General features: G+C 49.6%; 1 protein-coding gene across 3 annotated transcripts; it reads left to right on the forward strand.

Moving 5' to 3' along the window:
• The first annotated feature begins 5,724 nt into the window (after nucleotides 1–5,724).
• On the forward strand, nucleotides 5,725–16,123 carry ARMC12 (armadillo repeat containing 12). 3 transcript variants are annotated; one of them, XM_043907285.1, is made up of 7 exons: nucleotides 5,725–5,754; nucleotides 6,025–6,277; nucleotides 6,979–7,124; nucleotides 7,357–7,491; nucleotides 14,027–14,200; nucleotides 14,336–14,407; nucleotides 15,759–16,123. In XM_043907285.1, the coding sequence occupies exons 2-7, from the start codon at nucleotides 6,118–6,120 to the stop codon at nucleotides 16,086–16,088; spliced, it is 1,017 nt and encodes a 338-aa protein (XP_043763220.1). In that variant the 5' UTR covers nucleotides 5,725–5,754; nucleotides 6,025–6,117; the 3' UTR covers nucleotides 16,089–16,123. The 3 variants fall into 3 exon arrangements, with proteins under 3 accessions (XP_043763220.1, XP_043763221.1, XP_043763219.1); XM_043907286.1 differs by lacking the exon at nucleotides 5,725–5,754 and having other exon boundaries at nucleotides 5,768–6,351; nucleotides 6,951–7,124; XM_043907284.1 differs by lacking the exon at nucleotides 5,725–5,754 and having other exon boundaries at nucleotides 5,768–6,277.
• Nucleotides 16,124–16,473: the final 350 nt, after the last annotated feature.

Here is a 16,473-nt window from a genome sequence, read left to right on the forward strand (position 1 = left end):
GAAGGGCGGGAAGGGCGGGAAGGGCGGGACCCCCCCCCCTCACCACCACCAGGGCGCGCCCCCTCCACCAGGGCGCGCCAGGCGCCGCGGAGCGCGGGAGGGAAAGAGTTAAACAAGGTGCCGGCGGCGGGAGTGGGGGGTTGGGAGCGGAGGGAAAGTGAGAGCGGGGGCGGGGGTGGGGGGGCCCGAGCGAAAGAACATCCTGTGCCCGCCGCCGGATGCGCGCGGGGCGGGGGAGGAGCGGGGAGCAGTCCGAGGAGGGGGGGCAAGACGGGGGGAGGCCGGGGGCGGGAGGAGCCTCGGCCTCGGCCCCACGCCCAGTCCTCCTGCTGGGGGGGCGCCGCCCCCTTCGGTTTCCCGGGTTTTCGCCGCCTTTTCCCCGCGTCCCCACGCCTTCGCCGGCGTCACGAGCTACTCCAGAGGCCCGCCAGCCTGGTCCCCGGCCCGGGGTATGCGCGAGCTTGGACGGCACGGTCTCGGAGCGCGTGGGGTCCACATCAGGGCGCGGGCTATCCCCAGACGCGCACCTCTCCGCTCTCTGCGGGGGCAGCTCGCACGTGCAGAGCTTCCCGCGTTCACCTAGAGTCGCGGGCGTGCAGCGTCGCGTTCAGTTCTGACGGCGCACTTCCGTGTAGTAGGCGGGTATTGATAGACCCCTCTTCTGGAGGAGGAAACGGAGACTCAGGTTATGGAACTTGCCCAAACCAAAGCTCGAAGCACTCCAACGCGCTTTTCATTATAGAGTAAGCTGATTTCCCCTTAGCTTCTCCTGGGCATGCAAGTGCGGGACCCCTCCGAGGTTGCACTTCTTAATGGCCTACTTGCACAGCAAGTCCCCAATAACGTGTCAGTCTCCTCTAATTAACTAGGCTCAAATACCCATGACTGAGTCCTGATAGAGTAAGCAGGTAGTCTTAGGGTTTTACAAGTGCAAGGATGGTTTTTAGGAACTGAGTAGCCCAGGGCAATGGGCTGGGTGCCCCTAGCTCTCCAGGGGGTATTTGGTGGGGTTGAAGGGTTCTAGGAGGACTCAAAAACTGTCAAAGAAAGTAAATGGGTTACAGGAGTTGACATTGATTAGCCTGAAGACGACCAGAGGGGGAGGGATAGAGGATAAGGGAAGGGGCTGAATAATGTACCTTTCAGGCCTCATAGAGGCCAACCGTGTGCTTACTTCCTTCCCACACCTGACATTTTTGTCCAAGGGGAAGCCTGCTTATAATCGAAATTATTATAGTCACATTTGGTGAGCTCTGTATGCTGAGCACTGTTCTGATAAACCCAAGAAGTAGGTATTATACCCATTTTATAGGTGGGGAAAATGAGGCACAAAAAGATTACAAAGCTAACTCAGTAACTGAGCAGGAAGTCTTGGTTGAACCCACACTCACTCAATAAATTGCACCTAACATGTTGGGAAATCAACCCTGAATATTCAATGGAAGGACTGATGCTGAAACTCCAATAACTTCGGTCACCTGATCTGAAGACAAGACCCTGATGCTGGGAAAGATAGAAGGCAGGAGGAGAAGGGGACAACAGAGGATGAGATGGTTGGATGGCATCACTGACTTAATGCACATGAGTTTGAGCAAGCTTCCAGGGATGGCAACGGACAGGGAAGTCTGGCATGCTGCAGTCCATGGGGTTGCAGAGTCAGACATGACTGAGCGACTGAACATGATGGGAACATCAGCAAGCTGGTGCAGATGGCAGAGAGATGTGCTAGGGCAGCCTGTATCCTTTTGCCTTGGTGAGGGCAGGTAAGAAACTTGGGGTTAGCTATGTGTGTTTATGGCGTCTCAGACTTCTCTCTAGCCAATATTCCAAAGTTGGGGATTTGACAGGGAAAAGAACCAAAACCCAGGTTCTCACTAAGAGCTGCAGCCTTCATTTATGTTCCCCAAGAACATTCACTATCATGTGTTGTCACCATCATTTCACAAAAGCAAATATATTTTAATTCTCCTCAAAAGAAGACAGACATCATCTGAATCAAAAGCAGTTACTCCCAAGAAAGAACAGTCCTTGACTTTCCACCAACAAATACACAGTTCTTTTTTTTCTCCTTCTTCTATATTGTGCTGTGGATTAGCAAAAACGTATAATGGGGTGACTGCCTCTGCTTCTGATCCCTCTGAATCATTTGAGAGCAGAACCAAAAAAAAAAAAAAAAAAGGCTTAGATTAACTTAGAGCCAAGAAAGAACTCCGCATCTTTGGAGAGCTTTCAAGAGCAGGTGAGCAACTGCATTTGTTTAGGATGTGAGGGTTGTGGGGTCAGCTCTATAGTCTGAGGAGGCCAGTAGCCCTGGGTCCCCCTCAGAAGAAGGCTGGAACTATGTTCTGAAGGACCTCTCCTCGGATCCACCAGGGGAGTTGGAACCTAGAACAGTTCCATCAGGCAGCCATTTCCCGCCCAGAGTTCATGGAGCCTGATAGGTGGTCCCATGGCCGTGGAAGGAGGGGGTTCCAGTGGGGTCTGTCACCTTTCACTGCGGGAGTCCATGTAGTCACCCACTGTGGGCTGCACCACCAGTAAGCCTCAGAGTTGCCCAACCTTGAGACCAAAGAAAGAGCCTAGGACAGCAACAAAGACATTCATAGTGCTGAAGACGGGTGGGTGCGTATAATGGCACTTTTTCTCCATTAGGAGCTGGATTAATTACTTTAGTAGTCTTAGGTGGGTCTAGTATAAATCTAGGTGAAATCTTTAATTCCCTTGCCAATCCTACTCCCCACGAGGCAGCAAACCCAAACCACCAGGGAACTTACCTGCCAGTCCCTGGGTCATTTGATAATGTATTCCTCTGGGGGTAAGATCCTGTGGCGAGAGCAAAAGTAAGTGGTTGTCTTGATAGTTGGCATTCGTATTTAGGCAGTCAACAGTTAAGCTCAGACTGTATTGACTAGTCACTTCTGGGTTAACATAGCCCTGGGCTGATTGCCTCAGGGATGTTCAGTTTGAGTTCTTAGAGCTTAAGTTAGCCTCTGATCCACCTGTGGAAAGAACAGGTTTCCATTTCAATTGTTAAGTTTTCATCCTTTCCATTAGCCCGGGCGAGGTCGGGGGGTGGGATGTCCGTAAGGCAAGTGGTAAGGCCAGTGTGTCATTTTTATCAGCCCATTCCTGAGCTTCGCGGCTGGTTAAGTGGAGTCTTTGGTCATTATCCATGTCCATGGGGGTCCTGTATTTCACACACAGCTATCCTAGACCCCAAATAGTGGATTTTTGCATTGCTAGACTCAGGTGAGCCTTTTGCAGTGTAAGCTGCACATGGCTGTTGTCCCTTCGCGGTGAGTATCATTGCTCTGCCCCCTTCCACAGCTGGGACCAGAAGCCCAAGGGTACTCTATTTTGTTGTTGTCACAGGCCCCAACCAGACTTTTTGACCACACCCAATTCACAAACCTGTCCCCGAATTAAGATCCCCTAAAGCCTGTGTCTGTAATTGTTTAGTGGTGAGAGGTTTAAGCTATGCTTGTCCTTTGTAGATCATCCACTTCCTTGCATTTTGTCTGTATTCACCAGCCATCCTCATGCAGTCAGATGAGCCACAAGCATAGGGCTGCTGCTTTTAAACTGAAAACAGGGACTCCGAGGTCACCAGAGTGGAAGAGAATCAACTTAACGGAAGAGAAAGACATCTGTCATGGCAGTCAGCTGCCAGAGGGCCCCACCTGCTGGTGGACAGTAGCCTCGAGATCATGCCTGCGACCTTCCGTTCCCCATCCTTGACTTCTCGACATCTTGGGTGTTTCTTTGGCCTCCAGGCTGGCTGACCAGTCACTGGGCTGCACCCGGCAGTCCTGAAAGCTTTGTGCTTGCCCCACCTCAAGACCAGAGTCTGGAGACAGTGATGGAGACCTCAGTGGTTTGTTGGACCGGAGGTTTGGGGAGGGGGTTGGCGCTGGTCTTAAGCAAAAGGTCCTGGAGCAGTAACCCGTGGATTCCAGTGGGCAGGCCGTCACAGCAATCTCCCCACTCGGGGTAGAAGAAGATTACCACTTGTAGGGGGAATTGAGGTCAGGTTGGCTCGTCAGTTACCAAGGAAACCAGCTGGGGCACATCCCTCACAGCCCCTCAGTTAAGAACCATCATGAGGGCAGGTGTTTCCTTTAATAAATCAGCAGGTAGAGCAGGGGTGAGATCAGCCATTAGCTGGGGCAGGGGGCAAACGTGGTCACGTGAGTAGGGTTCAGGCAAAATCGGGACTTCCCCAGTTGTCCAGTGGCTGAGACTCTGAGCTCCCAACACAGGGGGCCCAGGGTTCAATTCCTGGTCAGGGAACTAGATCCCACAAGCCACAACTAAGAGTTCTCATGCTGCAACGAAGATGGAAGATCCCCCGTGCTGCAACTAAGACCGGGGGCAGCCAAGTTTTTTTTTTTTTTCTTTTTAAAGAAGGGACAGGTAGAGTAAGAGAAGTACAAAGAGCAAGAGGACAGCCATCTTGAGTGGCCTGACCATACACCCACCTTGGGGCTGTGTAGAGGCCCAGGAATGACCCTTGAGGAGGGCCGAGGATGGAAGAGAATGGCCCCCCTGGGAGTGTTGCCTGCAGCCTGGGGTGATGTGGCTGAAGGCTCTGAGTGGACAGACCTGGCTGGCTACTATAGCATCCTTGGTGATGTGTTTCCACACCTCCTGCAAGCCCAGATGCAGCAGCCCAGGGCCCCGAGCTTTCCACCAGGAGCTCAAGGCCAGGCAGGAGAAGCCCTGTTCTGGGGCAGCCATGCTCAGTGCTGACTCTGGGCCTGAGCCTGGCTTGGGCTCCTCCCTGTTCTGCACCAGAAGGTGAGGCCAGAGGCTGTCGCGACACTGGGGGTGCGGGGAGGAGGAGGAGGGAAGGGTCTGGTCTCACCTGCCCCATCCTAGTGGTGGAGGTGGTGGAGACAGGCCTCCAAAGCTGGGTTCTCCTCCTCCAGGGTGGCACCATTTCCCAGAGGCCTCCAACCACATCCCACCGTGTGTGTGTATGTTGTTGGGGGGTGGGAGGGTTGGGCTGCGATACTCCCAGATTCAGGCCTCCATGGTTTAATGGCGCAGACCCACCTAGGTTTTAACCCTGAAGTTTTAGAATGCTAAATCTGGGTCCTCTCAGGTTACAAATGATCAAGGCAAGGGCCCCTTCTCCTCCAGAGACACACTGGTTAAATGGGCCTGGCATCCCCATATTCAGGTTCTCTGACATTGTTCTGTCCTCCCATCCTCAAGGAGTAACAGAAGTCGTAACTTGAGCATCTCCCAAGTGCAGGACTCTGCTGGATGTTGGAAATGCAGAGACAACTGCCCTTATGAGCTTTTGGTCAACACTGAGGGGAACATGTGGATGCTGGAAGATAATGGATTTGCCTTGAGACTCGAAAACTTTGTAAGGTGTTCGTCATCTTTTCATTGTCTGATGGAAAGGGTGGCCCTTGCCTACAGAAACACTCCAAGGCCCAGAAATGGATCCATGGTGAAAAGATCAAAGATGGGAGGGCCAGGCAAGTGAGGGAACAGGGCTGCCAGGGGCCACATCCCAGCACCCCAACCCCGCCCCCTCCCCCGCCCCCCAGCAAACTTCCAGAAATTGGGCCTCTGCTGCCCTCTAATGGTGAAGCCCCCTTGTGGCTCAGACGGTAAAGAGCCTGCCTGCAGTGCGGGAGACCTGGGTTCGATCCCTGGTTGGGAAGATCCCCTGGAGAACGAAGTGGCAACCCACTCCAGTAATCCTGCCTGGAAAATCTCATGGATGGAGGAGCCTAGCAGGTACAGTCCATGGGGTCGCAAAGAGTTGGACACGACTGAGCGACTTCACTTTCACTTTTCACTTTGCCCTCTAATGGAGGAAAGGAAGCCTCTGGAGCTGGCTGCTGGGGCCCCACCAACCTGGGTCCCCTAAAAATGGGGGCTGTGAGGGACCTTCCTGCCCCAGACCTTCTGTTTCCCTGGAGTCTTGAACTTGATTTCCCGCAGCCTCCAAAGCTCCCTGGCTGCCCTGTTCCCAGACCGCCACCCTCCATCCTACTGTTTCCCCAGTTCCCTTTGTTGCCCATGTTCTGATTCTGGTGCCCTGGTTCCTGGCCCTGCTGGAGTTCTGGTTCCGGAAGGTCTTCGCTGGGTGCCTCGGGCATGTCCTGCATCCGCCAGCGCCCGGGGCAAATGGACATCCGCAGAGGTGTGGTGAGCCTGGCCACAGGCGCCGGGGCCGTCTACCTCCTCTACAAGGCCATCAAGGCTGGCATAAAATGTCAGCCGCCCTTCTGCTCTGCCTCACCCATCTGCATCGCCCGTGAGTGTCCCCGCCCTGGGGAGAGGGCTCGGCCCCAGGAGGTACCTATTCCCCAGGTCTCCGGTGTTGGAGGGGCCCAAGGGGACTCCTCCACATTCCTCTCTTGTGCCTTTTTCACCTCCATCTTCCCCAGACCCACTCTAGAGATGCTGGGGCAGGGTGCCCAGGTAGTGGATGGCACTCAGGTGCATCCTCAGGAGTCATCTGGCAGGTCCCTAAATTCTGCATTCACTCTGGCATCTAGGATGGATAGAAACCTGGTATCAGCAGTTCTCCCCAAGGGAAAACCGGGGGACCTATGTGCCCAGAGCCTCCACTAACCTCTGTGACCGCTCAGTCAGTGCAAAGTTGATAAAGAAACCCTTTCTGCAAGACTTTGTGTTGCCACCTGCTGGAATATCATTGCCATATACCAGTTATGATGAAACACGGTGTATGACTGCCATATGCCAGAAAGTTGTTATGGTAAAGGTACAAAACATTTTTGTTTATGATATGAATGATGCAGCGTTAGAGGTGGTGCCCTTGTGCAGTGCACACCCTGATCAACTGTACATGGTGGTCCTGCCTATGGCAGGAAGTCTTCTCTTCAGAAAAGGCAAGGCAGCCTTGTCTCCCAGGTCCCTCTGCCCTGCTTCCCAATCCCCTTCTTTCATCACCTCTGAGTCCACAGCCTGAACCGGTCTGGGGTGGCTGTCTAGGCCTGGCAATCGAGCGAGAGCGACACGGGCGGGACTCAGGTGAGCTCCGGAGGCTTCTCAATTCTTTGGAGTGCAAGCAGGATGCGTACACCAAGAGCATGATCCTACACAGCATCACGCGCTGTGTGTACTTGCTGGAGTCCGAGGTGAGGGAAGGGAGGCAGGAGACCCCTCCCCATCAGCCTGCCCCCTGGGGGCCACCAGTGTGTGTCCTGGTCCCCACCCCACAACCCCCTGACTAGCCAGACCGTGTCCTGGGACCTGTCTCTCTGATGGTGGGAGGGGTTGTGTTGAGGGGTCTTGGTGAGAGGGCGTGTGTGGGGGGGAACCAGGACACCCGCTTCTCCTGCCTCTTCCGTCTCTCCTGGCACACTCTAGGCCTCTACTTGTACTAACGATGACGTCATGTTGGTGGGCTCCATGCTCGATGACAAGGACAACAGTGTCAAAATCCAAGCCCTGAACACACTTAAAGCTTTCTCTGGCATCAGAAAATTCAGGCTCAAAATCCAGGTGAGCCTAGCAATGAGGGTGGGGCAGAGCACGCGGGGCATCCATAGGCCGTGGGCCCTTTAGTGGGCTTAGGATGAATGGTCATGTTCCAGAAGTCTGTTTGGGTCTGAGTTTGAAAGCCAGAAATATGTTTTTCCTTGGAAATTGGTGGGAAAATGGTGATCAGTTTCCTAATAGGGGCAGAAAAGTCTTTGAATCCCAGGATAAAACTGAACTCGGTCCCTTGGAGAATCTCTGAACTGCAAACAGAAACCCCCTAGGTTCTTTCTGACACTAGCCAACTCTCTTGACACCAGCTGGGTGTCCTATAGTTCAGTTCTGACAAGTTTCCCTGGGGTTAGTACAGACCCCACCGCTGAAGGCTGAGTCCCATAGGACTGTCTCCCACTTCTGACCAACCAGCTGTAAAGTTGGACGTTCCCATGACCTCTCTCCTCAGACTTGATAATTCACTATAAAGAGTCACAGAATGCAGGAAAATGTTTTACTTACAGTTTATTATAAAAGATACAACTGAGGAGGGACTTCCCTGGTGGTTCAGTGGTTAAGACTCCGTGCTCCCAATTCAGGGAGTACAGGTTCGATCCCTGGTTGGCGAACTAAGATCCCACATGACACGCACTTCGGAGCCAAGGGGAGAAAAGATACAACTGAGGAGCAGCCAAATGGAAGAGGTGCAAGGGCAGAATGTGGGGGAAAGGCTTCCATGCCTTCTTCAAGCCTGCCACCCTCCTAGCACCTTGATATATTCACCAACCCAAGTGCGATATATTCACCAACCCAAGGTTCTCCAAACCCTGTCGTGTAGGGGTATTTATGGAGGCTTTATTATGTAGGCATAATTGATTAATCATTGGCCATTGGTGATTGAACTCAGTCTCTAGCCCCACCCTTCTCCCCAGAGGTCAGGTATGGGGGTGAACGTTCCAGCCCCCTAATCCCAGCTGGGTCTTTCTGACCTCATGCAGCAGGAAGCCAGGGGTCTGCCTAGAGTTGCCTCATTAGCATAAATTCAGGGGTGATGGAAAGAGGCACATTATAAAAATCAAAAACACTCCTAGCAGGAAATTGCAAGGATTTTAGGAACTTTGTGCCTGCAATCAGGGACAAAAACTAGATATACTGTCAGACCACACCCCATGCTGTGTTGGTCTAGGGCTGGTGGCTGGACCACTAATGTTCTCACTACTACGATGCAGAGAAAACAGAAGCCACCAAATGTCAGTTCCCCCAGCTTCCTGCTGCTAGGCCTTCAGACTTACCTGTTACTCATCCTTTCCTGCTTTTCTGCTGGTGCCATGAAAAAAAGGCTTTCTTCCTGCCTGTGTTCAACGATCGTCTCAGTCCTGCATCCCCCTCCCCTGAGGGCCCCTCTCCTTGATTAAACTCTGTCTTGTATAACCTCCCCTGGCTCCTTCCCATTAGATTCAACAGGCTCTATTCCTTCCATCTTAAAAGGCAAAATCAGAAAACATCTTCCTTGACCTCTAATGACCTCTAATCTCTCTCTAGCAAATGATCTCTCCCAAAATATTTTACTTAAAAATGGCTAAAATATTCAAGACATGCGAACATTTTATGCGTGTTTGGTAACAATAAAACACCGGAACTTCCCTTGTGGTCCAGTGGCTGAGACTCCACATTCCCAATGCAGGGAGCCTAGGTTCGATCCCTGATCAGGGAACCAGATCCCACATGCTGCAACTAAAGATCCCTGTGCCAGCCACAGCCAAATAAATCAATAATAAATATTTAAAACAAAAACAGAACACACATAATCAGAACTCAGGCTAAGAAATAGAACATGACCAATTGGCTAGATGCCCCTGGACGCCCCTCCTTAATGCCGGCCTCCTCCCCCACCAGAGGCAATCATTCCTCTGCGTTTTGTTCATCAATTTCTTGATTGTCTTTGTAGTTTTATCATGTATGCATGTGTTATCATTTTCTAGCAGGTCACAGCAGCAGGCAAAAATAGGTAAAATATAATTGGAATGTTTTTATGCTTCAGGGATCTGAACGTCCGCAGTTTGCATTCTGTGGTTTGTCTTTTCCCTCCAACATTGAAAGATTCATCCTTATTGATAGGGACTGCTCTGTTTCTTTTTCATCGTTGTGTAGTATTGTAGTTCATGAATATCCTGCAGTTTTATTTATCCAGTTGCTCATGGGTAGTTAATTTGAGTCGTTTGCACATGGTGCCGTGAGCATTCATGTATGCATCGCCCTTGGGACATGGGAGACTTTCTCTAGGGCCTGTATGCAGTTGTGGGATGGTCAGGTGAAAGGCATGCCCAAACTTTTTGAGAAGGGCTGAATCAGTTTACACCTTCCACCAGCCCCGCATGAGTGTTTCTGTTGCATCATTTCTTCCCCAACACTTGGTCTTTTCACACTTTAAATTTTTTGCATCAGACTTTCTTTGGAGGAAAAAAAGGTTTTGAAGTCTCCACTTGATGGCTGCTTCTGCTTCATCTCTGAGCCCTCTCAGTTGTCCTAAGGCTGTGATTCTCATGCATATCAGAGTTGCCAAGAGAGCTGGTTAAAAATGAAGATTTCAGGGCATTCCACCCAGAGAACCAGTTCAACAGGGAAGCTTTGTTTTTCATAAGCCCCTCAGGAGATTCCAATGCAAGTGGCATGGGCACCACTGTTCCTTTCTTCCCCCAGGGTCTGTATCCTGAGGACCTAACTCTCTGGGTGAAAGCAGCCACTCCCTAGCCTCAGTTTCCACCTAGGTGTGCTCTCCTATGTCTCTGTCTAAAGCCTGCAGGCTCCCTTGACCTCCAGACCCATGGCCGGCCGCTCCACTTAGTCTGGAGACCCTCTGACCCAACATCCAAATGGAGCTCGCCCCTGTTCCCTGAGCCAGACCACCCTCTTGAGAGAGATCTGATCGCGTCAGGTCCCTGCTGGGTCTTCCTCAAGGCTCTCATCAGAAAATATATGACCAGGGACTTCCCTGGTGGTCCAGTGGCTAAGACTCAGCGCTCCCAATCCTGGGGACCCAGATTTGACCCCTGGTCAGGGAACTAGATCCTACATGCTGCACCTAAAGATCCTGCATGCCACAACTATGACCCAGCACAACCAAATAAAAAATACACAAAAATTTTTTTAACGTGTACAACCAGCTCCACCTCCCTGCCCACACCCCAGCTGTTTACACTGTGTGTTTCAAGCTCTCTCCCCTCCCAGCTCTTGCACCTGAAAGCTCTTGCCTGAAAGCCCACCCCAGATTTGCTAACTCCTACCTGCCCTTCAGGTCTCAGCAGTCAGCGAGAGATGAGGGCAGGAAGGAGCAGGGTACTAATGGGAAGTGTGTGCTTCCCACTCCAGGCTTCTGGCGTCCTTCTTACATGCCTTACAAAGGTATATCTTGTAAGGTGCCTGCCTTTGGTAATAAGCCCCAAGCATCTGCAGCTCAGAAGCCAAGATCCCTTTTTTCATTCAACAGATGTATATTGAGCACTTCCTTCATGCTGGGGCACCGTGCTAGGCGTATGAGATACAACAGGGAATGGAACAAGAAGGAACCTTATCCCAAGCGAACTTAAATTCTAGCAGAAAGCAAGGCAGGCAATACACAAATAAATGAGGGCTTCCCTCGTGGTCCAGTGGTTAAGAGTCTGCCTTGCAATGCCTGGGACACAGGTTCGATCCCTGGTACGGGAAGATCCCACATCCCATGGAGCAACTAAGTCTGAGGGCAACAACAAAGAGCCAGTGCAGCCAAAAATAATTAAAAATCAACAAAAATCTTAAAAAAAAAAAAACCTAAGTGAAACATATAGTGTTTCATGGGGGCAAATGCTATTGAGAAAAATCAATAAGTGGTAAAGAAGGCTGACATCAAGGTAATGCTGCAATTTCAAAGGAGAAAATCTTTTGGGTCTAGGGCTTGATAAAGAGGTCATATAAATGACACTGAAAGCACAATCTATAAAAGAAAAATGATGAACTTCATCAAAATTAAAAACATTTTTTTTTTAGTGAAAGACCCTGAGGATGAAAAGATAAGCTGCAGATTGAAAGAAAATAGTTGCAAACCACATATTTGACACAAGACTGGTATCTAGTTTATATAAAGAGCTCTGAAAACTCAATATTTTAAAAAATCCAGTTAGAAAATGGGCACAAGATATGGAAATATATCACTGAAGCAGATATACAACTGCAAATAAGCACATGAAGAAATGTTTAACATTTAACTAGACACTACTGCTGCTGCTGCTAAGTCACTTCAGTCGTGTCCGACTCTGTGTGATCCCATAGACAGCAGCCCACCATGCTCCCCCATCCCTGGGATTCTCCAGGCAAGAACACAAGTGGGTTGCCATTTCCTTCTCCAATGTGTGAAAGTGAAAAGTGAAAGTGAAGTCGCTCAGTTGTGTCCAACTCTTAGCAAGCCCATGGACCACAGCCTACCAGGCTCCTCCATCCATGGGATTTTCCAGGCAAGAATACTGGAGTGGGGTGCCATTGCCTTCTCCTAACTAGACACTAGGGAAATGCAAACTTAAGACCACAACAAAATATTACTATATACCTACTAGATGATCTAAACTAAAAAATTAGTGACAGTACCAAATGCAGGTGAAGATGGAGAGAAACCGAACCTCTCATACGTGGCTGGTGGGAATGTAAAACGGTAAAGCAGCCACTCTGGAAAATAGTTTGGTAGTTTAAAAACAAAAAACTCTACATTTACCGTGCAAACCACGGATTCCACTCTTGAGCGTTTATCCTGGAGAAATAGAAACTTACATCGGTATAAAACCTGTTCACAGCAGCTTCATTTGTAACAGTCAAAAGGGGAAATAACCACAATGGCTCTTAATAGATAAATGACTAAGCAAACTGGTAATCTAGTATTATAGAACCTCACTCGGTAATGAAAAGGAATGGCCTATTGATACACACGACAACTTGGATGGATCCCAAGGACATTATACTGAGTGGAAAACATCAGCTTCAGATTACAAAATATGCTTCCATTTATATAACCTCAAAATTGACAAAATCAGAGAGGTGGAGAACAGATTGGTGGCCCACACTGGTGAGGGCTGGTTTTGATGGGCAGGGGTAAAGTGTGACAATAAGATCACCCACAAGGGTGATCTGTGGTGATTCTGATGGAATAATCTGTTGACTGCGGTGGTGGTTACATGAATCTACATACATGATAAAATGACACAGAACTATACATAGATATTGTACTAATACCATTTCCCTGGTTTTGATACTGTAATTATTTAAGATGTAACTATGGAGGGAAACTGGGTGGAAGGCACATTGGGACCTCTCTGTTTTTGCAACTTCTAGTGAACTTATAATCATTTGAAAATAAAAATTTAAAAACAAAAAGTGTGTTCCATGTGACAGTGGTATAGGAAAAAATAAAAGGGGGGTGGATAAGGAAGGCGGGGATGGGAGTGGTGTTCTCATCTTAGAGGAGGGAGTGGTCAGGGAAGGCCCCCACCCCCGAGAAGGTGACATTAAATAGCAAAGTCTTGAAGGAGGTAAGAGTCAGAGTGAGCTACGAATATCTGGAGGGAGAGCATTCTAAGCAGACGGACCAGCTTGTGCAAAGACCCTAAGATAAGTGTGTACCTGGCGTTTTCAGGGAGCGGCTGGGGCCATTGTGATGGAAACCATGGGGGCAGAGGAGAGAAAAGGAGATGAGGCAAAGAAGTAATGGGGGGAACAGGGGAAGATTACATCAGACCATGTAAGCCACTGTAAGGTTTTTAGCCTTTATCCTGAATGAACCAGCGACTCTGGAGCAGAGGAGTGAATGTCCAGCCCGTGTGCTGTTCTGAGAATAGATGCAGGGAAAAGGCTGGAAGCAGAGAGGAGGAGGCTACTGCAGAAACCTGGGGGAGAGGTGCTGCTGCTGGCTTGGAACAGGGTGGTGGAAGGGGTATGGCGAGGAGTCGCTTGATTGTTGGTCGATTTTGAAGGTAGAGCCAGCAGGATTTTCTGAAGGATTAGAAAAGGGTGTAAAAGGAGTCAAGGAAGACCAGGGAGTTTTGGTCTGAGTAACTGGAAGGCAGGTGTAACCAACAGTGGAGACAGGAAGGGTGGTGGAGACAGCAGGTGTGGGGATGGGAATGTGTTAACTCAGAGGTTCAGTAAGATCTGGGAAAGAAGTGGAATTGGCACTTGGATCTATGAGTCTGGAGTTTAGGGAGAGGTCTGGGCTAGAGACAGGAACTTGAAAGGCATCAGCATATGGATAGTCTTTAACACTGAGTCTGTGAGTCTTTAACACCGTGTCACTAAGGGAGGAAGAGAGAAGAGGAGGTTGGCAGAAGAACTGGGGAAAGAAGCTTGTGACAGAGAAGTCGAGTGAAGACAGATTTTCAAGGAGGTGGGAGGGGTCAACTAGGTCAAACCATGGGGAGAGTTTAAGTTGGGGAACTGTCTGTGGGGTCGGCTCAGTTGTCGTGAGTGGAGGCAGAGGGTGGGCTGATGTTGAGGGTCATCCTGTGAAGGCAGGAAACCCTTCTCTTCTCCCCCCGCCCCTCCCCAGGAACACGCCATCAAGGTGCTGGAACTGATCTCCACCATCTGGGACTCAGAGCTACACATTGCAGGCCTCAGACTCCTCAACAACTTCCCGCTGCCTGACTTTGTGCATCCACAGCTGCGACGGGTGATGCCTGCCTTGATGGAGATTCTGCAGTCAGACTATATCCTGGCACAGGTGCCTGAGGACGGGGGCCCAGGCCCCGACCCCCTGCCCGGCCCTGGCACAACGCCTAGAGGGAAGAGCAGAGATTCGTGTCATCCCTGCTCAGGCCCACCTGCCTTCTCACGTGTGACCCTTTCCTTTGTTCAGGTGCAAGCCATACGATTGCTGAGCACCCTGGCACAGAAGAACGACCTTCTCTATGATATTCTGAACTGCCACGTGAGAAAGGAACTGCTAGGCGGGCCGATGGGTGCTAACTCAGATATTGGGAAAGGAGGAATCGTGGGTTCTTCAGGCAGACTGAGCCCTGATAAGAGCATCTTGTTCCTCTTTCTGCCCCTGCACTAGATACATCTTGCCAACCACCCTGCTCCTGTCCTCTCAATAGAATCAGATTTTCCTTTGAGGGACTTTCTGAACTCTGAGAGTCAGGAACACAGGTGACACAAATTAGTCTAGGTATTTTAATAATAGGGGAAAATTACTTACAACATTGTGAAAAGATTGCTACCATCTAATTTATTAACACAACTATCTCCTCACTTCACGTATTTGTTTGTTTTTGGTGAGAACATTTAAGTTCCATTCTCTTAGCTAATTTCAATTATATAATACAGTATTATTAATATCAACTATAGTCACCATGTTTTGTATTAGATCCTCAGATCTTTTTCATCTTTTAGCTAAAAGTATGTACCCTTTTGGGCTTCCCTGGTGGCTCAGACGGTAAAGAATCCACCTGCAATGCGGGAGACCTGGGTTCGATCCCTGGGTTGGGAAGATCTCCTGGAGGAGGGCATGGCAACCCACTCCAGTGTTTTTGCCTGGAGAATCCCCATGGACAGAGGAGCCTGGGGTTGCAAAGAATCGGACACGACTAAGCACAACACATGTACCCTTTCACTAACCTTTCCCTGTTTCCCACGCCCCACCCCAGCCCCCAGCAACTACTTTCCTACTGTTTATATGTTTGACTTTTTTTTTTTTTTTTTAATATTCCACATGTAAGTGATCCTATGCAGTATTTGTCTTTCTCTATCTGGCTTATCTCACTTAGCATAGTGTTCCCTGAGTCCATCCATCTTGTCACAAATAGCAGGATTTCCTTCTTAGAACTGAATAATTATAAAGAAAAAAGGACATATCTACCACTATAGTGGAAGATTTGGAAGGTTTTAACTATTGTTTCAGCAATTAATAGATAAATATCTTAAACTAGTAAGGTTCACCTGCTGCAAATAACACAAATAAGCTTAAGCCATTAGATATATCTGGAACACTTGATAATTAGTACATGCACATTCCTCTCAAGTACACAAAGTATTTACAAACATTAATCACATGCTAAGCTTTAAAAGGAAGCTCAACAAACTTCCCTGAATCAATATTATCATATTACTCATGTTTTATGACCACAATGGAATTATGTTAGAGAATGATATTGAAAACCAAAAGATTCTGACACAGTCACATCTGAAACTCAGGTATATTGGGCAGCTGAGGCAGCAGGAGGATGGAGGAACTTTAGAACTTGCCTTGGACTTGATTCCTCGCTGCATCCTGCTCACAGGTACACTCCAACTTCCTGAACCTGTTCCAGTCCACACAGCCTGGGAGTCTGCTGTTTGAGGTCCTGGTGTTTGCAGAGCGGCTGAGCGAAGGCCGGAGTTCACCCCACTACCGCGCCGTGAAGTGGCATTACAACGAACAGTCTTTACACGAAGCTCTCTTTGGGGACGACTCACGACTGGCAGACCGGCTGCTCGCCTTGGTCATCCACCCCGAGGAGGATGTTCAGATCCAGGCCTGCAAAGTCATAGTCAGCCTGCAGTGCCCCCAGGACGTGGGGATCCGGCCTTCCTGCCCACCCAGCCATTCCTGCTTTAATAACGGGGAATAAAATTACGGAGAGCCAATAAATGAGTGTGGGAGAGGAGGTCGGGGGGCCGTGTCTGTGCTGGGCCTTCCGGGCTGGGTGGGGATTTTAGCTGCATAACCGCCTGTCAGAGCGCGGGCCTGTCTCCTCAGACGCATCCCCACTTCCCTGTTCAGTTAGACAGACTCCCTCCTCTTGCTGCTTTCTAAAATTTATTTATTGTGACCAGACCATGCAGCATGTGGGATCTAAGCCTGCACCCCCTGCAGTGGAAGTGTGGGCTCTTAACAACTGGACAGCCAAAGAAGTCCCTTATTTTTGGGGGGTGATCATTTTTATTGGTGTATAGTTGATTTATAGTGTTGTAATAGTTTCCGCTATACAGCAAAGTGAGTCAGTTACACATATA

This window comes from Cervus elaphus, chromosome 7 (assembly GCF_910594005.1).
Source record: "Cervus elaphus chromosome 7, mCerEla1.1, whole genome shotgun sequence".
In the NCBI taxonomy this organism is placed as follows: Eukaryota; Metazoa; Chordata; class Mammalia; order Artiodactyla; family Cervidae; genus Cervus; species Cervus elaphus.